The 19,524-nt window shown below is 52.7% G+C and overlaps 1 protein-coding gene across 1 annotated transcript; it reads right to left on the bottom strand.

Annotated features, from left to right (window-relative positions):
- Window positions 1-2,711: 2,711 nt before the first annotated feature.
- Window positions 2,712-15,548, bottom strand: LOC147979823 (uncharacterized). Its single transcript, XM_087547189.1, has 2 exons — window positions 15,191-15,548; window positions 2,712-14,000 (listed from the first exon to the last, which is right to left on the bottom strand). Exon 2 carries the CDS (start codon window positions 7,354-7,356, stop codon window positions 6,511-6,513), a length of 846 nt encoding a protein of 281 aa, XP_087403315.1. The 5' UTR covers window positions 7,357-14,000; window positions 15,191-15,548; the 3' UTR covers window positions 2,712-6,510.
- Between the last annotated feature and the right edge of the window lie 3,976 nt (window positions 15,549-19,524).

The following is a 19,524-nucleotide window of genomic DNA, read 5'->3' as shown; positions in this document are numbered from 1 at the left end:
TCGGGTAGGCTAGCCCAGAGTTGCCCCTGGTAGCCCCGTACATCGCTCAGTTGGACCAACACTTAGAGAAGCACTGGCCCGGGGGGGTTAAAATAAAGATGACCCTTGAGTCCGTGAAACCCAAGGGAAAAAAGGCTAGGTGGCGAATGGTAAAACCAATGTTGGGCATTGCTAGAATAGTTTTATTCAAGGCGAACTGTCAAGGGGTTCCCATTATAACCCAACCGTGTAAGGAACGCAAAATCCGGGAACATAACACCGATATGACGGAAACTAGGGCGGCAAGAGTGGAAGAAAACACCAGGCATAAGGCCGAGCCTTCCACCCTTTACCAAGTATATAGATGCATTAATTAAATAAGAGATATTGTGATATCCCAACAAAATATCCATGTTCCAAACATGGAACAAACTCCAATCTTCACCTGCAACTAACAACGCTATAAGAGGGGCTGAGCAAAGAGGTATCATAGCAAAACAACGGTTTGCTAGGACAAGGTGTGTTAGAGGCTTGTCTCAACAATATGGGAGGCATGATAAGCAAGTGGTAGGTATCGCGGCATAGGCATAGCAAAAGAGCGAGCAACTAGCAAGCAAAGATAGAAGTGATTTCGAAGGTATGATCATCTTGCCTGAAATCCCGCAAGGAAGAAGAACGAGTCCATGAAGAAGACAAACGGACGTAGTCGAACTGGTCCTCACAAACGCGACATTGTCGGAACCAACCCGAAGAAGCAACACCGGAAAGAAGCACACAACATAGTAAACAACCAACACATGAACATGGTATGATATGCGGGATGCGGTATGTGATGCATATGCATGATTTGGGAAAGGAATGATTGAACCTAACCTCAACTTGGAAATCCAAGAGTGCCACTGGAAAGAGGAGCTGATTTCGGTCGAAATCGATATAAAGATCACCGGAATCGGATGCACGGTTTGGAAATGGCAAGCAAAACAAATATGGCACCGGTCTGCGATTAACAGCAAGTGACCATCTAAATGCATCAAGATAAATATGCTCCAGCACTCAAACATGGCAACAAAATACATGGCAGGGATCCACTCATGATGCTTGACAAAAGATGAACACAGAGCTACGGCTAATTCACTCATTAACAGGTTCAAACAAGCATGGCAAAAGTGCAAATGATAACAGGTTACAGACTTAGAGAAAAAACTGGAGCATGGCAAAACAGATTAACGAGTAGGCATGTTTATGAGCTTGATGCACTCACTAAAGAGCATGGCATGACAAACTAATCATACACCCATGAATAAGACATGGCATAGAAGCTATACATGGCAAGAACAACAACATAGCATGCACGGAACAATAGCAACATCCTCGGAAAAATCGCTAAACATGTCAACAACCTGCCAGGATCATTTTATAGCAAAGTAGAGCTCGATTGACTCAAGCTACGGTGCTCCATAAATGAAATCAAAGACATGGATGGATAGAGCACCACAGTATTAACAAAACATCCTTACTGATCATCCTCAAAAGAGGCACGGATCACTAGGAAACAACATGAACATATGTCATAAAAACAAAATCAGGACAAGGACTTGGTGAAATTCTAAGTCCCTGAAATTAGCATCACCGAGTAAGCTACTTTGCATGCTTGTCCTAGTCACCACAAATATCACAAAAATACAATACAAGCACCTCTGTAAAGATAACATGGCATTCTACAAAACACATGTAGAGCTCATGATCATAGCATGCACACATTAATCATGGCAAAAATGACAAAATGCTATTTGCTGAAACAGATCTGACTAATTCATCACATAGCCCTCTACCAACAGCATTTCGGGCATCAAGATGAGCTCAAATGAAAATGATGCAATGAGACGAAATGATGTACTCGTCGAGGCGAACATTTTGATATGCTACACGCACGAACCGGAGCTACGGATGCAGAGTTATGGCATGTCAAAGTATGCAAATAAGTTAGGGTTTCGGGAGGAAAAAGTCAACCAAGGCAAACGGATCTCAGATCCAGATCCAGCCGGCGCGGTTCCCGAGGTTCACCGGAGTAACTGTTTGCCGGAGTGAGGGAGTCGCCGGAGTCAGACTTGGAGGGGCTCGCCGGCGAGGAGGACGACGGCGGGGCGGCGAGGCTCGCTGGAGACGTAGCAGGACGGCGCCAGTCGCCGGAGTAAACAAAGGCCTCTTGGCAAGTCTCGGTCCAATCCGAAAATGTTTAACTCCCGCACACGAAAAGAGGTAGAAAGGGACACCGGATGACATAGGAGCGCCGGATTGCAAAACGGACAACGGGGAAAATGCTCGGATGCATGAGACGAACATGTATGCAAATGAAATGCACATGATGACATGATATGCAATGCATGACACGCAAGCAATGACAAGGCAACAACAGCGAATAACTGGAGGACATCTGGCACATCGGTCTCGGGGCGTTACAACACTCCACCACTACGAGAGGATCTCGTCCCAAGATCTAGAATGGCACCGGAGGGAAAAGGGAAGAGAAAGAGAAAAGGTAAAATGAAGTTGCTCCTTTGACAAATGAGTGAAACCAAAGAACCTTGCAAAGGTTAAGCCATTTCAAGAAAAGAATACAACGGAGATGACGAAGTTGAAAAACACCTCCTCAAGCAATACCATCCGGCGTCTCCCTTCAACACCTCCTCAAGCTGTCTGTCCAGCCTTCACCAGAATCAGACTCCATCTTCGTGTCGGCTCCTCCCGAAGAAGTCGGATCCGACTCCAGAGCCCCGGCAGACGGTATGGGGATTTTGGCAGATGGCTCCAAAGCCGCCACAGTTGAGGCCAGCCCGGGGACTGCAGTACCCAGCCTGGGGACTGCGGCGGCGGGCTCGAAGACTCCAGAACTCGGCCCAAGAACCGCGCCAGTCGGCCCGGGGACTTCATTAACCCAGCAAGCGGTTGCTGAGTCCAACCCGCCGCCTCCCAGCCCAACCGCCCTCATCCAAGTCACAGTTCTAGCAGTCGAAGAAATAGCAGCACCCTCATGGGCCCAGCCCATCCTCAAATTCCTGGTGAGCAAAGAGCTGCCGACTGATGAGACTTCAGCTCGGCAATTACAACGCCGAGCGGCAGCCTACACCATAGTCAACAGAGAGCTGGTCAGGCGCAGCGTGATTGGTATCTACCAGCGCTACGTAGAGCCAGAGCAAGGCCAAGCAATTCTCAGAGACATCCATCAAGGCGAGTGCGGCAACCATGCGGCTTCAAGAGCACTCGTCGCAAAAACCTTCCGACACGGTTTCTTCTGGCCGACTGCCTTAGAAGAGGCCAAGGAATTGGTCCAAAAATGCAAAGGGTGCCAGAAGTTTAGCTCCAAGCCGCAACAGTCGGCTTCTGCACTCAAGACCATCCCCATTGCCTGGCCTTTCGCAGTTTGGGGTCTAGACATGGTGGGACCATTCAAGACAGCACGAGGTGGCTTAACTCACTTACTTGTCGCAGTGGACAAGTTCACCAAGTGGATAGAAGTGAAGCCAATCAAGAAACTGAACGGTGCGACTGCCGTGACTTTCATCTCCGATATCACAATTCGGTACGGCATACGACACAGCATCATCACCGACAATGGCATAAATTTTGCCAAAGGCGCCTTGGCCCGTTTTTGCGCAACACAAGGCATCCGACTGGACCTAGCGTCCGTCGCCCATCCACAGTCCAACAGCCAGGTGGAGCGAGCAAACGGCCTCATCCTGTCCGGCATCAAGCCCCGGCTGGTCGAGCCTCTGGAGCGCTCGGCTGGCTGCTGGCTCGATGAGCTGCCAGCCGTCCTCTGGAGTCTGCGCATGACTCCAAACAAGTCAACAGGCTTCACGCCTTTCTTCCTCGTCTACGGTGCCGAAGCCGTCATCCCAACGAACATAGAGTTCGACTCCCCGCGAGTCACCATGTACACCGAGGAGGAAGCAGAAGAAGCATGTCAAGACGGCGTCGATCTGTAGGAAGAGGGCCGGCTGTTGGCACTCAGCCAGTCCAGCATCTACCAGTAGAACCTGCGCCGATACTACAACAGGAAGGTCAAGCCAAGATCTTTCCAAGAAGGCGACCTTGTGCTCCGGCTGATCCAGCGAATAGCCGGCCAGCACAAGTTGTCAGCACCTTGGGAAGGCCCTTTCATCATCAGCAAAGTGCTGGGCAATGACTCCTACTACCTGATTGACACTCAGAAGCCCTGAGCACGCAAGAAGGACGACTCCGGCAAAGAGACAGAGCGGCCATGGAATGCAAATATCCTCTGAAGATTTTATAGTTGATGCAGTATGTACCACGCTACCTTTTATATTAAAGTACCAAGACTTCAGGCCCCCCGAGACAAGCTCGGGGACTGCCCTCTTTTGTCTACATGATAAAAGTTATGCCTACGAGTATGTTACTCTTTGTTATGCCGCTTGGCACCGGGCTCGACAGGTCGGCCCGGGGACTTGCCAACTTGCACTACGAAAAGCTTCCTGCAGCCGAACAAGTAGTGTGTGGCGTCTAAGCCATTTCCTGTCAGAAGCCGCAGCTCGCAGAGGGACTGTACGGTGGGCAGGAGTAAGGCAGAATGGGCGCTCACATGAAAAATGGCTAAGGACCCAAAGCATAAAACATAGCTCAAGACGGCTTCCAGCCTTCCTTTTCCTTTGTCACAAACCGACTATTAACCAGTCGGCTCACCGCCTTCTATCCAACTTGCTAAAAAACTCTAAAGCGGCTAAGTACTTGCCTTCCCAAAGTAGCCAAGCATTTGAGCCAATGGCAGTCCGCAGAGCGGTTGTCCGACTGGCAAGGCAGGCAACTAAGGGAAAGCGGCAAAGGAAAAAAGCCAAAAGAGCAATGAGCAAGAAAAGATAGAACTCGGATAAGTATTTACATAGCATAGGCCCTTGGCCGAATCTTCGAGCAGAAGTTCAAAATACACCCCGCGGGTGGAATTGTGCGAATTAACAAGTTCTTCAAGGTTACTAAAGCAGATAAAATAAAGATATGGCGGCAGCCTAAGATGCGGCAGACGGATTCGGAGGGTCGGAGGAGGCAGCAGCGTCAGGCGTTGGGGCGGCCGGCTGGGCAGTCTCGGCTTGACCGCCTCCGGCGACAGTCGGCTCGGTCGCACGCAGCTCGTTGCTGGAGGCGCGGTCGAGCTGAGGCTGGCTGTCCGCTCCGTCTTCTGGTGCTTCCGTCTCGCCTCCGTCCTCCGCCTCGCCTTCCTCCTTGATGCTGGAGCCGATCACCTCCACCGAGTCCTCGCAGTAGTCTGGGTTCATCCCAAACCACTCCGGCGGCACCTCCTCGCCGTCTTCAGACCGCTCGGGAACGAAGATGCTGGTGTCGGTGTACTTAGCGATCGCCACGGCACGCTTGACGAGGGCGTCTTCTGCGGCTGCCAGTTCCGTCTGGGCCTCTGACCAGAGCGTGGCCAGCCAGTCTAGATCCAGCCCCGGATACCACACCTTGATGAACTCCAAGGCCCAGCGCGCTCCAGCTCGGGCCGAGGAACCCTTCCAGGCCTCAAGACGACCAGCCGCGACCTCTAGCCAGTTGGCAGTCAGGCTGGGGGTGCGCGGAGCCTGCATGTCCGGCCACAGGGCGGCAATCGCCTGGGCGCCGACACGTTGAAGCCAGCGCAGCATCCGGTGAGTCGGCCGAGGGCGAGCCTCGATGCTCAGGATATGCTCATCAAGGGTTTGGGGGGTGTCGGCGGCGATCTCTGCACCTTCCGCCCTCCTACCTTCACGGTCAGCCTCGATGGCTTGGATGGCGGCCTGCGAGTGCCCAGGGAAGAAGTCTGCCAAGACGGAAGAAACGAAGAAACAAGTCAAAAACCAGGAGTCAGCACGATTTATAATTGGCAGCTCGAAGAAAGAAAGTAAAGAAACTCACCATCAACGATGTATTCAATCTCATGGAAGCCAGAGGCCAGCAGTGCCTCTCTATCAGTCCAGGAGGAGCGCTCGCTCGCGAACTCGGCCAGGAGGGCGGTTTCCGCCTCTTCTACCTCCTTCTGCGTCTTCGCGAGCAGCTCCCTCTGCTCTGCCAAATGAGTGGCCAGCAGATCGCGCTCTGTAGCAAGCTTGCTGCACTCCTCCCCCTTGGCGCGCAACGTGGAGTTCGCCTCGCTCAGCTGCTGTTGAAGAACAGCGTTGGCTTCTGAAGAGAAGGAAGAAAGAAGGCGTTAAGTCATCAGGAAAGAAGGTCGCCGGGGAGATCCGGCCCGACTGCTCAGCAGTCGGCCTGAATCTTGGGGACTACAGCCCGCGGGTGCGCCAGCGCGCCCCCGCGAAGAAGGAAAAGAACTCACTCCGGCTCTCCGACAATTCGGCGGTCCGCTTGCCCAGCTCTTCAACATTGCGGTTGAAGGCAGTAACGCGGAGGTTGTGATAGTCCTGCGACAAAATATTTCAGACAAAAGTAAGTACCCGGAACTCACCAATAGGAGTTCCGGGCCGCCTGCTCAGCAGCCGACCCGAAACTCGAGGACTACACCCAGTGGGTGCGCTGGCGCGCCCCCTAGAGAGGAACAAAAAAACAAGGACCAAAGAGAGAACATACCCGGACGGCTGCCCGCGATGCCAGGTACGCCTTGGTGCAGTTCTGGATGGCGTCGCCCTCAGCTCGAAGCTTCATTTGGACGTCCAGAAGTGCCTGATTCAGCGGCCCCATGCCGCCTCCTCTCACCCACCCAATGGGCGCGGCGCTCGTTGCTTCGGCATCCGGGATCGCCGAGCTGGTGGTGCCGGTCTCCAGGGGGCGTGGCGCCGAGGTCGCCTTCTCAAGACGGCGGCGCGTTGGCGAGCCGACTTGAAGGAATAGCCTCGCCACGGCCTCATCTTCAGTCGGCGGCACCGGCGGGTCCGCCGGCTGTTCGCCTTGCGCGCCCCCAGACGGCGGCAGAGGTGGCGGCGGAACGATCACGTCCGGCGTGGAGGAGTCGCCGCCTTCCCTCTCCAGGACGGGGTTCTCGCCGCCGGCTTCCCCAGTATGCCCCGTGAACTCCGGAGGCGGCGGCGCAGAGTTCAATGGGGTGACGAACACCGCCGATTGGCGGCGCGTGGCCTCCTCAGCCTGCCGCTTCGCCGCGGCAGCGTCTTCGGCCTCGGCCAGTTTCTTCTTGGCGGAGGCCTCTGCCTTATCAGCCTCCACCTTCTCCAGGCGGGCGGCCTCTTCCTCGTTGCGCTTCTCCTGCGCATTCTGCTCCATCGCCTCCCGGAGGTCGGCGGCGGGGTCAATCCGCCGAGTGGTGGCGGACGTCTCCGCTGACCCCATGACGGAGGCAGCGACGGCCCTCTCAAGAGTGAGGGGACCCCTGAAGCAAGTAAAACACTCAGACAAAGCCACAAAGTAAGAATAAAGCATTGAAACGGAATAATCATGCGGAGACCAGTGGCGGCTTCTTCACTTCCTTACGGAAGCGGAGGGCCTTCGCAGCCGACTCGTCCTGCCGGGTCGCCGCAGCCGAACTCTTGGGCTTCTTCGGCCGACTGCCGAACAAAGTCGGCATGGGCCTACCCTTCTTCCCGCCGCCTGGAGCACTCAGCGCGGCAGAAGAGCCCGCGCCGGGATGACTGGCTCCTGGTCGGTGGTGGGGGGCGACCTCCTCCTCATCATCAGGCCAGTCCTCTAGACTGGCCCCGAGCCGCGGGCCGCCTCCTCCCTCGGCATCGTCCTCCAAAGCCGCCGCCCCCAGATCAGGGTCGTCGACGTCGCTCTCTGCCCAGTCGGCGAGGAACTCGCGGACCGGCCCCGAGGTGCCGGCTCGTGGATGGAGGAGGGGATTCTGACCAAAGCGGACTGGTCAGGTCGGACAAGATAAACTCGGCAAGAAAGAAGACAATTCAAAGAAATAAGGAAAAAGGCAACTCACTATGGGCGGGGGGTTGGCGCGAGAGTACGGCTCCTTGCCGAACTTCCAATCCTCCAGGAGCTTGCTGTCCGAGAGGTAGTTCACCATGTAGGCCACCTCCTCATGAGGCATGTCCTTGGTGCACATCTGACTCGGGTCACGGTGCCCGCTCATTTGGCATATCATGTGGGGGCGACCTTGGAGCGGGAGGACTCGGCGCGCCACGGAGGCGGCCAGCAGGTCTGGAACAGTCAAGCCCTCCGACTGCGTCAGCACTCGGAGTCGCGTGATGGCGCCGGCTTCCGCAGGCGTCAGCGACTTGGCCCGGTACAACTAGTTGGGCAGTCTCCCAGCCGACAGGTTGACCCAATCGCCCCTCGCAAAGACGCTCTTGACGTGGAAGTACGAGTGCTGCCACATCTTCACCGACTTTATCAGCTTGATGGCGGGGAAGGGGTTGTCGGCCCCCAATCTCCGCACGGCGACGAAGGCGCCGCATTGAGCTGGCACGCCTGCAGCCTGGTGTCGAGCTTGTAGAAGAAGAACTCCCCCAGAGCTCGAGGGTGGGGAGGACTCCGAGGAAGCCTTCGCACAAAGCCACGAAGGCGGACAACAGCACCACCGTATTGGGCGTGAGGTGGTGCGGCTGGCGGCCGTAGAACTCCAGAAAAGAGCGGGACAAGCTGCTCCCCGGCAGCCCCAATCCGCGTAGGCAGTGCGAGCGGAAGATGACCCGCTCGCCCACCTCCGGCGCAGGGGAAATCTCCCCCTCCGACGCAAGACACACCCGCACGTGATCTTCGTCGGGGAGCCCAAGAGTCTTGCGGAGGAACTCAATGTGGTCGTCATGCACTTCTGAGCCGTCCCAGGTGCCGGAATGCGCCGAGGGAGGCGCGGCGGCAGAGGAAGAACTCATCGCGAGCTGATCGCCGCGACGTTCGGCAAAGCTTGGGCGCGCGGCGGAGCAAGGAAGAAGAAGAAGGAGAAGAGCAAGGAGTAGTGGGAAGGAGGGGCGCGCGTGCTCTGCCGTGCCCCCCTCCTCCCCCTACTTATAGCCTCATGGGCTGCGAAGCCGAGGGGGCGGGCATGGGATTTACTACGCCCACGACCCCACGACCCCCACGTTACAACGACAAAGTTACTGCGCGCAGTAACTTCACAAGAATCCCAACCATCCGCACGGGCCGCAGTGGATCCGCTTGAGGGCCGAGGCGCGGTAGTGGCCGGCCTCTCCTACGGGCCTGTCCCGTCACGCATGTAGGCGGGCAGACTAGCCCGGCCGCGCGTTACCACGTGACAGGCCCGGAACGGGCGGCGGCCTGGAAGCTTAGCCGCCACGCTACTTGGATCCCGCCAAGACGTTCGAAGTACTGTGCAAGTCAGAGTTGGGCGGGTCCGACTCCTTCTAGTCGGCCCGGCAGAAATCAAGCAAGAACCATGTGTCAAGCGCCCGAAGAGAGAAACTGCTGAGGCTTCTCGGCCGATCGTCCGTGGCGCCTCACCAGCTTCGGGGACTACTGTCGGAGTAATGGGCCACGGGTAGGCTAACCCGAGCCCCAGAACCTTTCAAGACATCGGGGCAGGCTGCGCCCCTCAAGACCCCAGGACGAAGAGCCGCCTTCTGAGAAGTTGGTGGCAAGACAGCCGACTGCCCACTCGTGGCCGAGTCCCGGGGACGACTTCAGGATAAGCCGACTCCTGACTGGCGACTTCCAGAGAAGCCGGCTTTGGAGAGTCGGCCCGCGACTCCAACAAACCCCATGCCCTCATCAAGAGGGACGGGACGGGGAGTGGCTACAGTCAAGCCCACTCCCACCCCTTACCAGGGGCAGGCATGGCTACAACACGTCGTACCTAGGAAGATCTCCGTGCGGCGTGGCACTGTTGCCGTGCCGGCCCTGACATCAGCACCAAAGGACCGAATCCTGCGCCCACGACGACTTGTCTATGTGACCCTAGGGCGGCGGGTCCCACCAGCCAGTGAAACCCCAGGAGAAGGCAAGTGCACCCCCAGTCGGACCCGTTGGGAGTCGGCCCCGAGAGTCGGCCAGATCCTCCCCCGGGGCCCATGCGCCATTAATCAGATGTGACAGAGAATGGCGACAGTGATCGCCCGCCAGGCGGCGGGGCTGTTGCCATGACTCCATGACCAAGCCCGCGTCATCAGAAGCACGGCTACAGTAATCAGCAGCCGGCAAGACCCGCCCACGGCGGACGCGGCCTGTCGGCTCCGTACCTAGCCAGTCGGCGGGCCCCAGCAGTCGGCGGAGAAGACGGAGGCCGGAGACGCTGACGGCTGGGCCCACGTCCAGCCAGATTACCATTGTACCCCTGGGGTAGGCCTATATAAACCCCCCAAGGCACCCATGCAGGGGGTTGGAATCCATTAGCTCTAGACCAGATCATATAGGAGGGAGAGAGCTAGCCTTGCCCTCTCCTACCTCCAGGAAAACAGCTCTAGGAGCAATCGTGTAACACTTTGCCATAGTGATCATGCGGAGACCCCGCAGAGCAGCAGTAGTGGTGTTATCTCCCCGGATAGCCCTGAAGCTGGGTAAGATTCATAGGCGTGCATGTCTACGCCTCATCCCGTTTCCAGGCACCGGCGACGTTCTACTCACCCCCACCATGATAAGCCATCCTTTTGGCATATGTCGCACCCAACCCCCGACATCGATGCACTCACTACAGAGCATGGCATGACAAACTAAGCATACACCCATGAAGAATACATGGCATAGAGGCTATACATGGCAAGAACAACAACATAGCATGCACGGATCAATAGCAACATCCTCGGCAAAATCGCTAAACATGTCAACAACCTGCGAGGATCATTTTATAGCAAAAGTAGAGCTCGATTGACTCAAGATAGGTTGCTCCATAAATGCAAACAAAGACATGGATGGATTGAGCACCACAATATTAAAAAAACATCCTTACTGATCATCCTCAAAAGAGGCACGGATCACTTGGAAACAATATGAACATATGGCATAAAAACAAAATCAGGACAAGGACTTAGTGAAATTCTAAGTCCCTGAAATCAGCATCACCGAGTAAGCTACTTTGCATGCTTGTGCTAGTCACCACAAATATCACAAAAATACAAGACAAGCACCTCTGTAAAGATAACATGGCATTCTACAAAACACATGTAGAGCTCAGGATCATAGCATGCACACATTAATCATGGAAAAAATGACAAAAGGCCATTTGCTGAAACAGATCTGACAAATTCATCACATAGCCCTCTTCCAAAAGCATTTCGGGCATCAAGATGAGCTCAAATGAAAATGATGCAATGAGATGAAATGATGTACTCGTCGAGTCGAACATTTTGATATGCTACACGCACGAATCGGAGCTACGGATGCAGAGTTATGGCATGTCAAAGTATGCAAATAAGCTAGGGTTTCAGGAGGAAAATGTCAACCAAGGCAAACGGATCTCAGATCCAGATCCAGTCGGCGCAGTTCCCGAGGTTTGCCGGAGTAACTATTCGCCGGAGTGAGGGAGTCGCCGGAGTCGGACTTGGAGGGGCTCGCCGGCCGGAGGAGGAGGAGGACGACGGCGGGGCGGCGCGGCGGAGAGGCCGGGGCGGCGAGGCGTGGCCGGGCGGCGAGGCTCACTGGAGACGGAGCGGGACGGCGCCGGTCGCCGGAGTAGGAAGGGTGGCGGTCGCCGGCATACGGTGGCGCGGGCGCCGGTGAGAGGAGAGGCGGCGGCGGCGGGCGGGCTCCTCCCGCGGGCGGCAGCGACGAGGAGACGGGCCGCGGGGGCCTGGATTGGGACTCCCGGCCCGCAGCGGCGACGAGCGGCGAGCGCCACATGGCGGGACGCCACTGGTGCGGGCGGCGGCGCGGTGTGTCCGACACGGGCAGACAATGTCCGGCGCGCTGAGATGAGATTTTTAGGGTTTCGGGGAAGAGGAGACCCGGGATTTTCGTGGGGGATGTATTTATAGCGGTAGAGGGAGCTAGGAAGCTCCAAATGAGGTGCGGTTTTCGGCCACGCGATCGTGATCGAACGCTCTAGATGATGGAGGGGTCTTTGGTGGGTTTTGGGCTAGTTTGGAAGGGTGTTGGGATGCAACCCACACGAGGCCTTTTTGGTCCCTCGGTTAACCGTTGGAGTATCAAAGAAAGTCCAAATGGCACGAAACTTGACAGCCGGTCCAATCCGAAAACGTTTAACACCCGCACATGAAAAGAGGTAGAAAGGGACACCAGATGACATAGGAGCGCCGGATTGCAAAACGGACAACGGCGAAAATGCTCGGATGCATGAGATGAACATGTATGCAAATGAAATCCACATGATGACATGATATTCAATGCATGACACGCAAGCAATGACAAGGCAACAACAGCGAATAACTGGAGGACACCTGGCACATCGGTCTCGGGGCGTTACAGCATCCTCCGGGTAGTAGTAGTCATCAGTGGCGTTGTCTGGCTCCTGGGATCCGTCATCTGGTCGCAACAATCAGGTATGGGGGAAAAAGAAGTAGCAAAGCAACCGTGAGTACTCATCCAAAGTACTCACAAGACTTACATCAGATCTAAACTAAGTATGCATCTGTATCAAAGGAAAGGGTTGTATCTGTGGACTAAACTGCAGAATGCCAGAAGGGAAGGGGAAAGCCTAGCCTATCGAAGACTAGCATCTTCTGGAAACCACCATCTTGCAGCAACAGGAGGGAGTAGAGTAGCATAAACTAAAGTAGTAGAAGTGTTATCAACCTCGGCCAGAGATCCTTTCTCGACTCCCTGCGAGAAAGCAATCCTAGAGACATACTATCCAGTTATCATCTCATATCCAAATCTCATCTCCATGTCTCATATCAAGTATCCAGTTCTAGTTGTATCGATCGGGATACAACTCCAAGTGTCCGTTACCGTAGGACAGGCTATCGATAGATGTTTTCTTCCCTGCAGGGGTGCACCAACTTACCCACCACGCTCGATTAACTCCGGCCGGACACCCTTTCCTAGGTCATGCCCGGCCTCGGCCAAACAATACGCCGCAACCCGACCTAGGCTTAATAGAGAGGCTAGCACGCGGGACTAAACCTATGCCCCGAGGGGTCATGGGCCATCTCCCCGGGAACTCTTGCATGTTGCGTGGGCGGCCGGTGAGCAGACCTAACTACCTCCTTCAACAAGGCAGGAGCTTACGCAGTCCAACCCGGCGCGCGTCGCTCAGTCGCTGACATCTATTAAGCTTCGGCTGATGTATACTATGCAGAACACCCATACTATGTCCACGTGATGGTTAGTGCTATCAGGCCAGAGGCCCCGCGGACTAAATATCCAAATCGTAGTGGATTAGGAGCATGCGGTAATGAGCAGAGACTCATGATCGATGTGACCCCATCGCCCCATCTCAAGTACTTGCGGTAAGGGTTAAGAATGCCCGGCCACGCCTCGTAAGTATCTCGCGGCCACCTTCCAGGTCAACCCGACTCCACATCACTCGCAATTAAGCTCGCGCGGGTACCCCTCAGGGCCGAACCGTCTTTAGTAACATGGCTCAGTGCAAATTCATAATAACCATAGTAACTGTGTGTTTAACACCAAGGGGAAAAGCAGAGGAATCACCCCTGGTGAATCCCACTCGATGTTATCATCAAGGTGAACGTAAGAGGATCCACCCTCGAGGTTCACATTTGATGAGTTGCACGACAGAGCCGTAACGGAAGTGGTTAAGGAGGAAATCACCCTCGATGACCCCGACCGGATAGATACACTACAGAGATCTCATCAGGAGTGATGTAAGAGGTTCCACCCTCGGCACTCGATAGTAACTCTGCAGAGTCGTACAAATAGGGGGGTGATGTGCGGTGTCGGGGCCTGGACATCGATCACATGATCGAGTCATCGAACATAAAGCGAGGCAACTACGACAAGGTGGGGTCACTGATGGATCTCTAACCAACCTATACTAAGCAATTTAGGATAAGCAAGTAACAACAACATGCTATGCATCAGAGTAGGATCATACAGAAAGCAGTAGCAGTTCTAATGCAAGCATGAGAGGGAAGAAATGGGCGATATCGGAATGCTCAAGGGGGTTTGCTTGCCTGGTTGCTCTAGCAAGGAGGGGTCGTTGGGGATGTAGTCGTACTCAGTCGCATCAACGTCGGTCTCGGGGTCTACCGCAGAAGAAGAGGGGGGAGAAACAGTAAATACGAGGCAAACAAGCATCAAAAAAAGATAACAAGGCAAAACACGGTGCCAGGGGTGACCTAACGAAGTACTAGGCGATACTGGCGAAGGGGGAAAACATCCGGGAAAGTTTTCTCGGAGTTAGGCATTTTCGGACAGATGAAACGGAGGGGGACGGTTGCAGGTTTGCTATGAAAGGGACGTGTGGCGGACGAACGGGTTGCGTATCCGGGTTCGTCTCGTCGTTCTGAGCAACTTTCATGTAGAAAGCATTTTCATCCGAGCTACGGTTTATTTTATATTTATTTTAAAATATTTGATTCATTTTTAGGATTTATTTAATTATTTAAATTCAACATTATCCAGAATAGTGTTTGTTGACGTTAGCATGACGTCAGCATGATGTCAACAGTCAACGTTGACCTGGTCAACCTGACATGAGGGACCCACCTGTCATTCTCTGCTTAGGTTAATTAGGGTTATGTTAATTAAGTATTGTTTAATTAAACTAACAGGTTAATTAGATTAATTAAATATGATTAATTAACTTAATCAATTCATTAATTAATTCATTAATTAATTATTTTAATTATTATTTATTTATTTATTTTAATTATATATGTTTAATTTTTTAAACTAACATTTTCTGGGCTAGGCCCACTTGTCATTTGCTCATAGGGGCCTAACAGTTCGGGCGTGCTAGCGGGCGAGGCCGTGGGTGCCCGATGGGCGTGGCGCAACCCGAATGGGCGCGCTGGCGAGGAGGGCGTCGGCGACCGTGGCCGGCGCGGGCACCACGATACGGGCCGCGACGAGCAGCGAGCGTGGGGAGCGGAGCTTGGCGAGGGAGGCCGGAGCGGGGTGGCGAGCGAGGAGCAGCAGGGCGTCGGCCGCGGGGTGGAGCGCGAGGCGGGAGGTACGCCGCGGGCGCGCGCGCAGGCGGGCGCGTCATAGGGCGGTCCAGTGTGTGCGGGAGCACGGCGGTGGCCGCGGCCGCCAGCGGCAGATGCGGCATGGGCGCGCGCGGCAGCGCGGTGGAGCACACGAGCGGGAGGCAGAGGAGCAGCATCAGGGGCGCCGGGGCGTGACGGCGGGCACGGGCGAGCGCGGCGTGCGTGCAGCGGGAGCGGGAGGAAGGGGAGGCCAGGGGCAAGGCACAACCGGCGCGGCGGCTCACCGTGAAGCTGTAGGGAAGGGGCAGTGGACTCGGGACGGCTTGGGGTGGTCCGGCGAGGGAGAGGATGAGGCGGACGATGGCGACGGGGACGAGATTGTCCGGCGTTGGCACGGTCGCGGATGAGACGGCGTCAGCGCTGTCGGCGACATCGAGCCGCACCCCCCCCCCCCCCCCCCCCCTGATCCAGACGGGACCGCGCAGTGGAGGGGGGGTCCGGCGATGGGGCAGCAGGTGATGGAGGCGACGGGGCGGCGCCGGGAACGGGCGCCGACGGCGGGCTCGCGGGGCTGTTGCCCCCACTCGATCCAGATGCGGGAGGGAGAGGAAGGAGAGATCGGGAGAGGAGCAAGTGGTGGATGGGGATCGTGGGGGTGTGGGTGATTAGGTCACATGGAGTGGGGGGTTATGGGGGAGAGGTGGGCGGCCTGTGGTTGCCCAGCTGGGCCGGTTGGCCTAGTGGGGGAGGCCTTTTCTTTCTCTTTTTTTTGATTTTATGCTTTTCTCTTTTTATTTAAAACAGAGACGGCCAGGGAAAGGTTTGGGCTACCAAGAGACTTTGAAAAAAATGTGGGACTAGGCCACTTAAATTCCTATTAGTATTTGGCACTTCCACAAAGAGTTTGAGGGACAACTGAACCCATTTGGATTTTCCCCCAATAAAATAGCATTTTAAAATGCTGAAATGGCACTGTTTTAATTACTATAGTCCATCTTGGCTTGGAGGCGATGTTATTTTCCTTAACAATCATTTGTTATGGAATTTTGGCCAAATGATGAACTATTTTGTAGCAACTTTTTGTGCAACTTCAAAAATCACTTCCTAATTGAATTTGATTTCAAAGTGGAATCTCAACTGATATTTGAATCGAAGTTGATCAAGCACCGTTTAGCAAAACGATTAGCTTTAATCATGGAGGGTTACTGTTGCATGACACCGGGGTGTTACAAATCTCCTCCACTACAAGAAATCTCGTTCCAAGATTTAAGGGGTGGAGTAAGGGGGAAAGACTCGGGAAGGACGGAGCTCAACACAAGATAGGTACCTGGGGGCTATCTCAGTGAATGTAGCATAGAGCCACCCCTTGAGTCGAAATTCAAAAAGGACGTCGAGATCAAGGTAAGGAGGTGCAATAAGAAGTTTCGAGTGGGAAGGCAATCGTCTGATGCCAAATCAGAAGGCCAAAGGGGTTCGGAGCAACGAAAGGAAATATTCGGTCTGATAACAGAATAGATCGTCTCTCGGAAGGTGGCTCGTCATTTACATACGAAGCCAATCATGAGAAATAACCTTAGAAAGAAGGGTGTACATGAGAGTCAGGTTTCGATCTTGTGGAACTGTGGGTCATGGGCCCACCATGTGGGTTAAAAGCAGGAAGGCGCTAACATCTTGAATGGTCATGATAGCAAGGCAGGTCAGAGGATAACCTGTCAGTTATGTTGGCAACAAAGTTTGGTACCAAGGGCAAGGGACGAAGAGAACTATTTTCCTGCTCGTTAAGACGAGGCGGACCAATAGGCAAAGTTCTCATCCATCGGTGGTTACCGGAATGTCATCAACAATAGTAACAAGGTCTTACTTACAGAGCTTGTACACCGAGGTGTTTACAAGACCCCCGAAATTATTTCTGCTAATAACATATATAGATCACAAGAAAGATTAAACAAACCAATGGAAATAAAATGTGTTTATACACAAGATTTAGGAGTGTAACTTTTCCCAAGGAAAAGTAGAGCATGATATACATGTTAGATCAACAAGTACACCACCATTTGGATAAAGGGGCAAGGGAATTCATGATGTTATCCATACAACGGTGTTTGGATAATAGAGCAAGAAACATTTGGCAATACACTTCCAATGTTCTTGTTGTTGTTCGGCGTACCACAGTCATGCTTCGAGGTAACATTAACATGGTGTTTCAAGCAAGATTGAATCTGAGGGTCACAAGAAGTACAAAGGAACAATTCCAAGAATGTTAAGGAATGTAAGATATAACCAAAACATGACCAAGTCTGTGTTGGCAGGAAGTCAAGGATGTTGTCGATGATATCACAAACCATCGAGGGGTACGGATGGTATTTCTAGCCATGAATTCAATTGACATCTCTGAAGAAGCCAAAGTGTTGACGGTGATCACGACAAATTTTGTTGAGAGGCTTTATGAAGATGCCATCGAGCAGCGACGACATCAAGCAAAAGGGAGGATGAAGTGAAAAGCTATGAGAACCACAGATTTGACACAAGCTTGAAATCAAGCTTGTTGTTTGAGGTGAAATGATAAGATGAGGAAGATCGACGTAGGCTTAGCTCGTCGACGGAAGTTGTTCCGGGCATAAGGACCAGGTAGCACAGTTAGAATTAGCACGATAATGATGTAGTTGATCAGGCTAGGAATGACTTGAAGGATTATTAAACTCGTAAGCAACGAAAATTAATTAGATTTGTTGCATCGGAGTGCGGGATCGATTCTCTTATCGGTGTTCTTGATTGATAAACAACCCAGAACCCATGAAGTGACAAAGACAGGGTAAGGTAGTACTTCATAAAAAATTTATAAGATGTAGAGTAATGGCATGATATGCTCGAGATACCATGGGTAATACTCGAAGGTAGATCATAACAGAGGTCGGGCAGACGCATTGATCTGTAGAAGTCAGATGTTTTAACTTGTCCGAGAAATGGGATCAAAGAAGAACAATCATGGTTGGATCCATGGTTGTAAAGGATCAATTCACAGATACCAGATGATAGTTATCAAGGAAATAGTTATTATTACAAGAAGCTTCCACGATAGGATCTACATCGTGTCCATGGGCATGAACACAAAGTTCAAAGTCGACTCCCACTTCTTCAATGCATAACCTTCCATTCATTTCTTGTTTTCAATGAAGTCGTAGTTTTGAAATTATATCTGGCAAAACACCAGAAGAGTAAGACTCGTTAAAACTCTCGGGTTCAAACGGATTATGGGAGGCATAGGTTCAACCCATAGGGGCATCTTAGGAACCTATTCCACAAACTTCAAAAGTAAACAACACCAGCTCAAAAGCAAAGCATGGTTGACAAAAGGAGAGGATACAATTACCAAAGGCATTATGTATTTGGGAAAGAACTTCACGAGGTTCTTTGAATATGAAGGACTTTGTCGGATGTTAAACCAATAATGGGTCTGGCGATCCACAACGGAGCTGATGTGAGTATCGATATTCAATCAGAAGAAGAAATAATGCAGAGGCATCGGATTTTGGAAATATCTGATAATTCCAAAGCTTAAATGCAAAGGAATTATGATTTCCAATTCAGGGGATCAGAAGCAGAAGCTCTAATCAAGGATGGATAATTAGAATAGACCTAGGGGCACAATCGATGACAAATAGATTGGTCGAGAACCAGCTCATGTTCGAAATGACGTCTGAGCCGGAAAGATAATTTAGAAGGATCAACTGATGATTGCGTGCTTTCACACACATGTTGAATCGATAGGATCAAAATGATGGTGTCAAAGGATACTAATGAATATTGCTACACATATGAAAAGCATCCATAATGCAAGCAGACAAGTATTGCAGAGCAATAGTTTGAAGAGGATTCTCGGAAGATCGGATAGTATTTACAAGTATTTTGAAAAGCATATGAACAACTGGGGATGAGCAGACCCCAGTTAAGTGAATTATCCTTAGTGCAAAAAGAAGCTGCGAAGCAGAAGGCACCAGGATTCTCGGAACAACGGAGCGTACTAGTGGTATCTTGTAATAACAGGAGCAACTAGGGATGAAGGTACAAGTGGAAAGGATGTTATTCAGGGGGATTATCGGTGGTCAGGAACTGCAAGGTGGTTGGCACAGGGTCTCGAGAAACATCAAGGAGTATCTGCAGAATCTTCTTGGCGAAACAAGAGATCGTCAGTAATGTCGGGGCTCTCCGGGAGGAAGTGGGTATGAGAACCTAATGTTAGAGTTAGTAAAATGTTTAACCCGAATGGAAGAGAGATTAGAGTCCCAGAGTATAGATGAGGAGTAAAAGATCCTAATACCACCCAATGGCGACGTGGGCCCGTAAGACACACAGCCATGTTAGTAAAAGTTTTTGGAGTGACTCAACTCGACTTCGGCCAAGGAGATGGAAAGGGGGCTACCTACAGGCAGTCGGCTCTGATACCAACTTGTGACACCCTCGATTCAATCATACACTAATCATACACAAAAATGTGTACGATCAAGATCAAGGACTCATGGGAAGATATCACAACACAACTCTAGACACAAATTAACATAATACAAGCTTTATATTACAAGCCAGGGGCCTCGAGGGCTCGAATACATAAGCTCAAATA

Source organism: Triticum urartu, chromosome 3A (assembly GCF_056163025.1).
Source record: "Triticum urartu cultivar PI428250 chromosome 3A, HENAU_Tu73, whole genome shotgun sequence".
Taxonomy (NCBI): domain Eukaryota; kingdom Viridiplantae; phylum Streptophyta; class Magnoliopsida; order Poales; family Poaceae; genus Triticum; species Triticum urartu.
Note: the sequence above shows the minus strand (reverse complement) of the source record. Positions and strands in the feature narration are given on the sequence as shown.

Excerpts from the sequence above, each read along its gene's own strand:
- LOC147979823 (XM_087547189.1), bottom strand. The coding sequence starts at position 7,356 with ATGCTTTATTCTTACTTTGTGGCTTTGTCTGAGTGTTTTACTTGCTTC.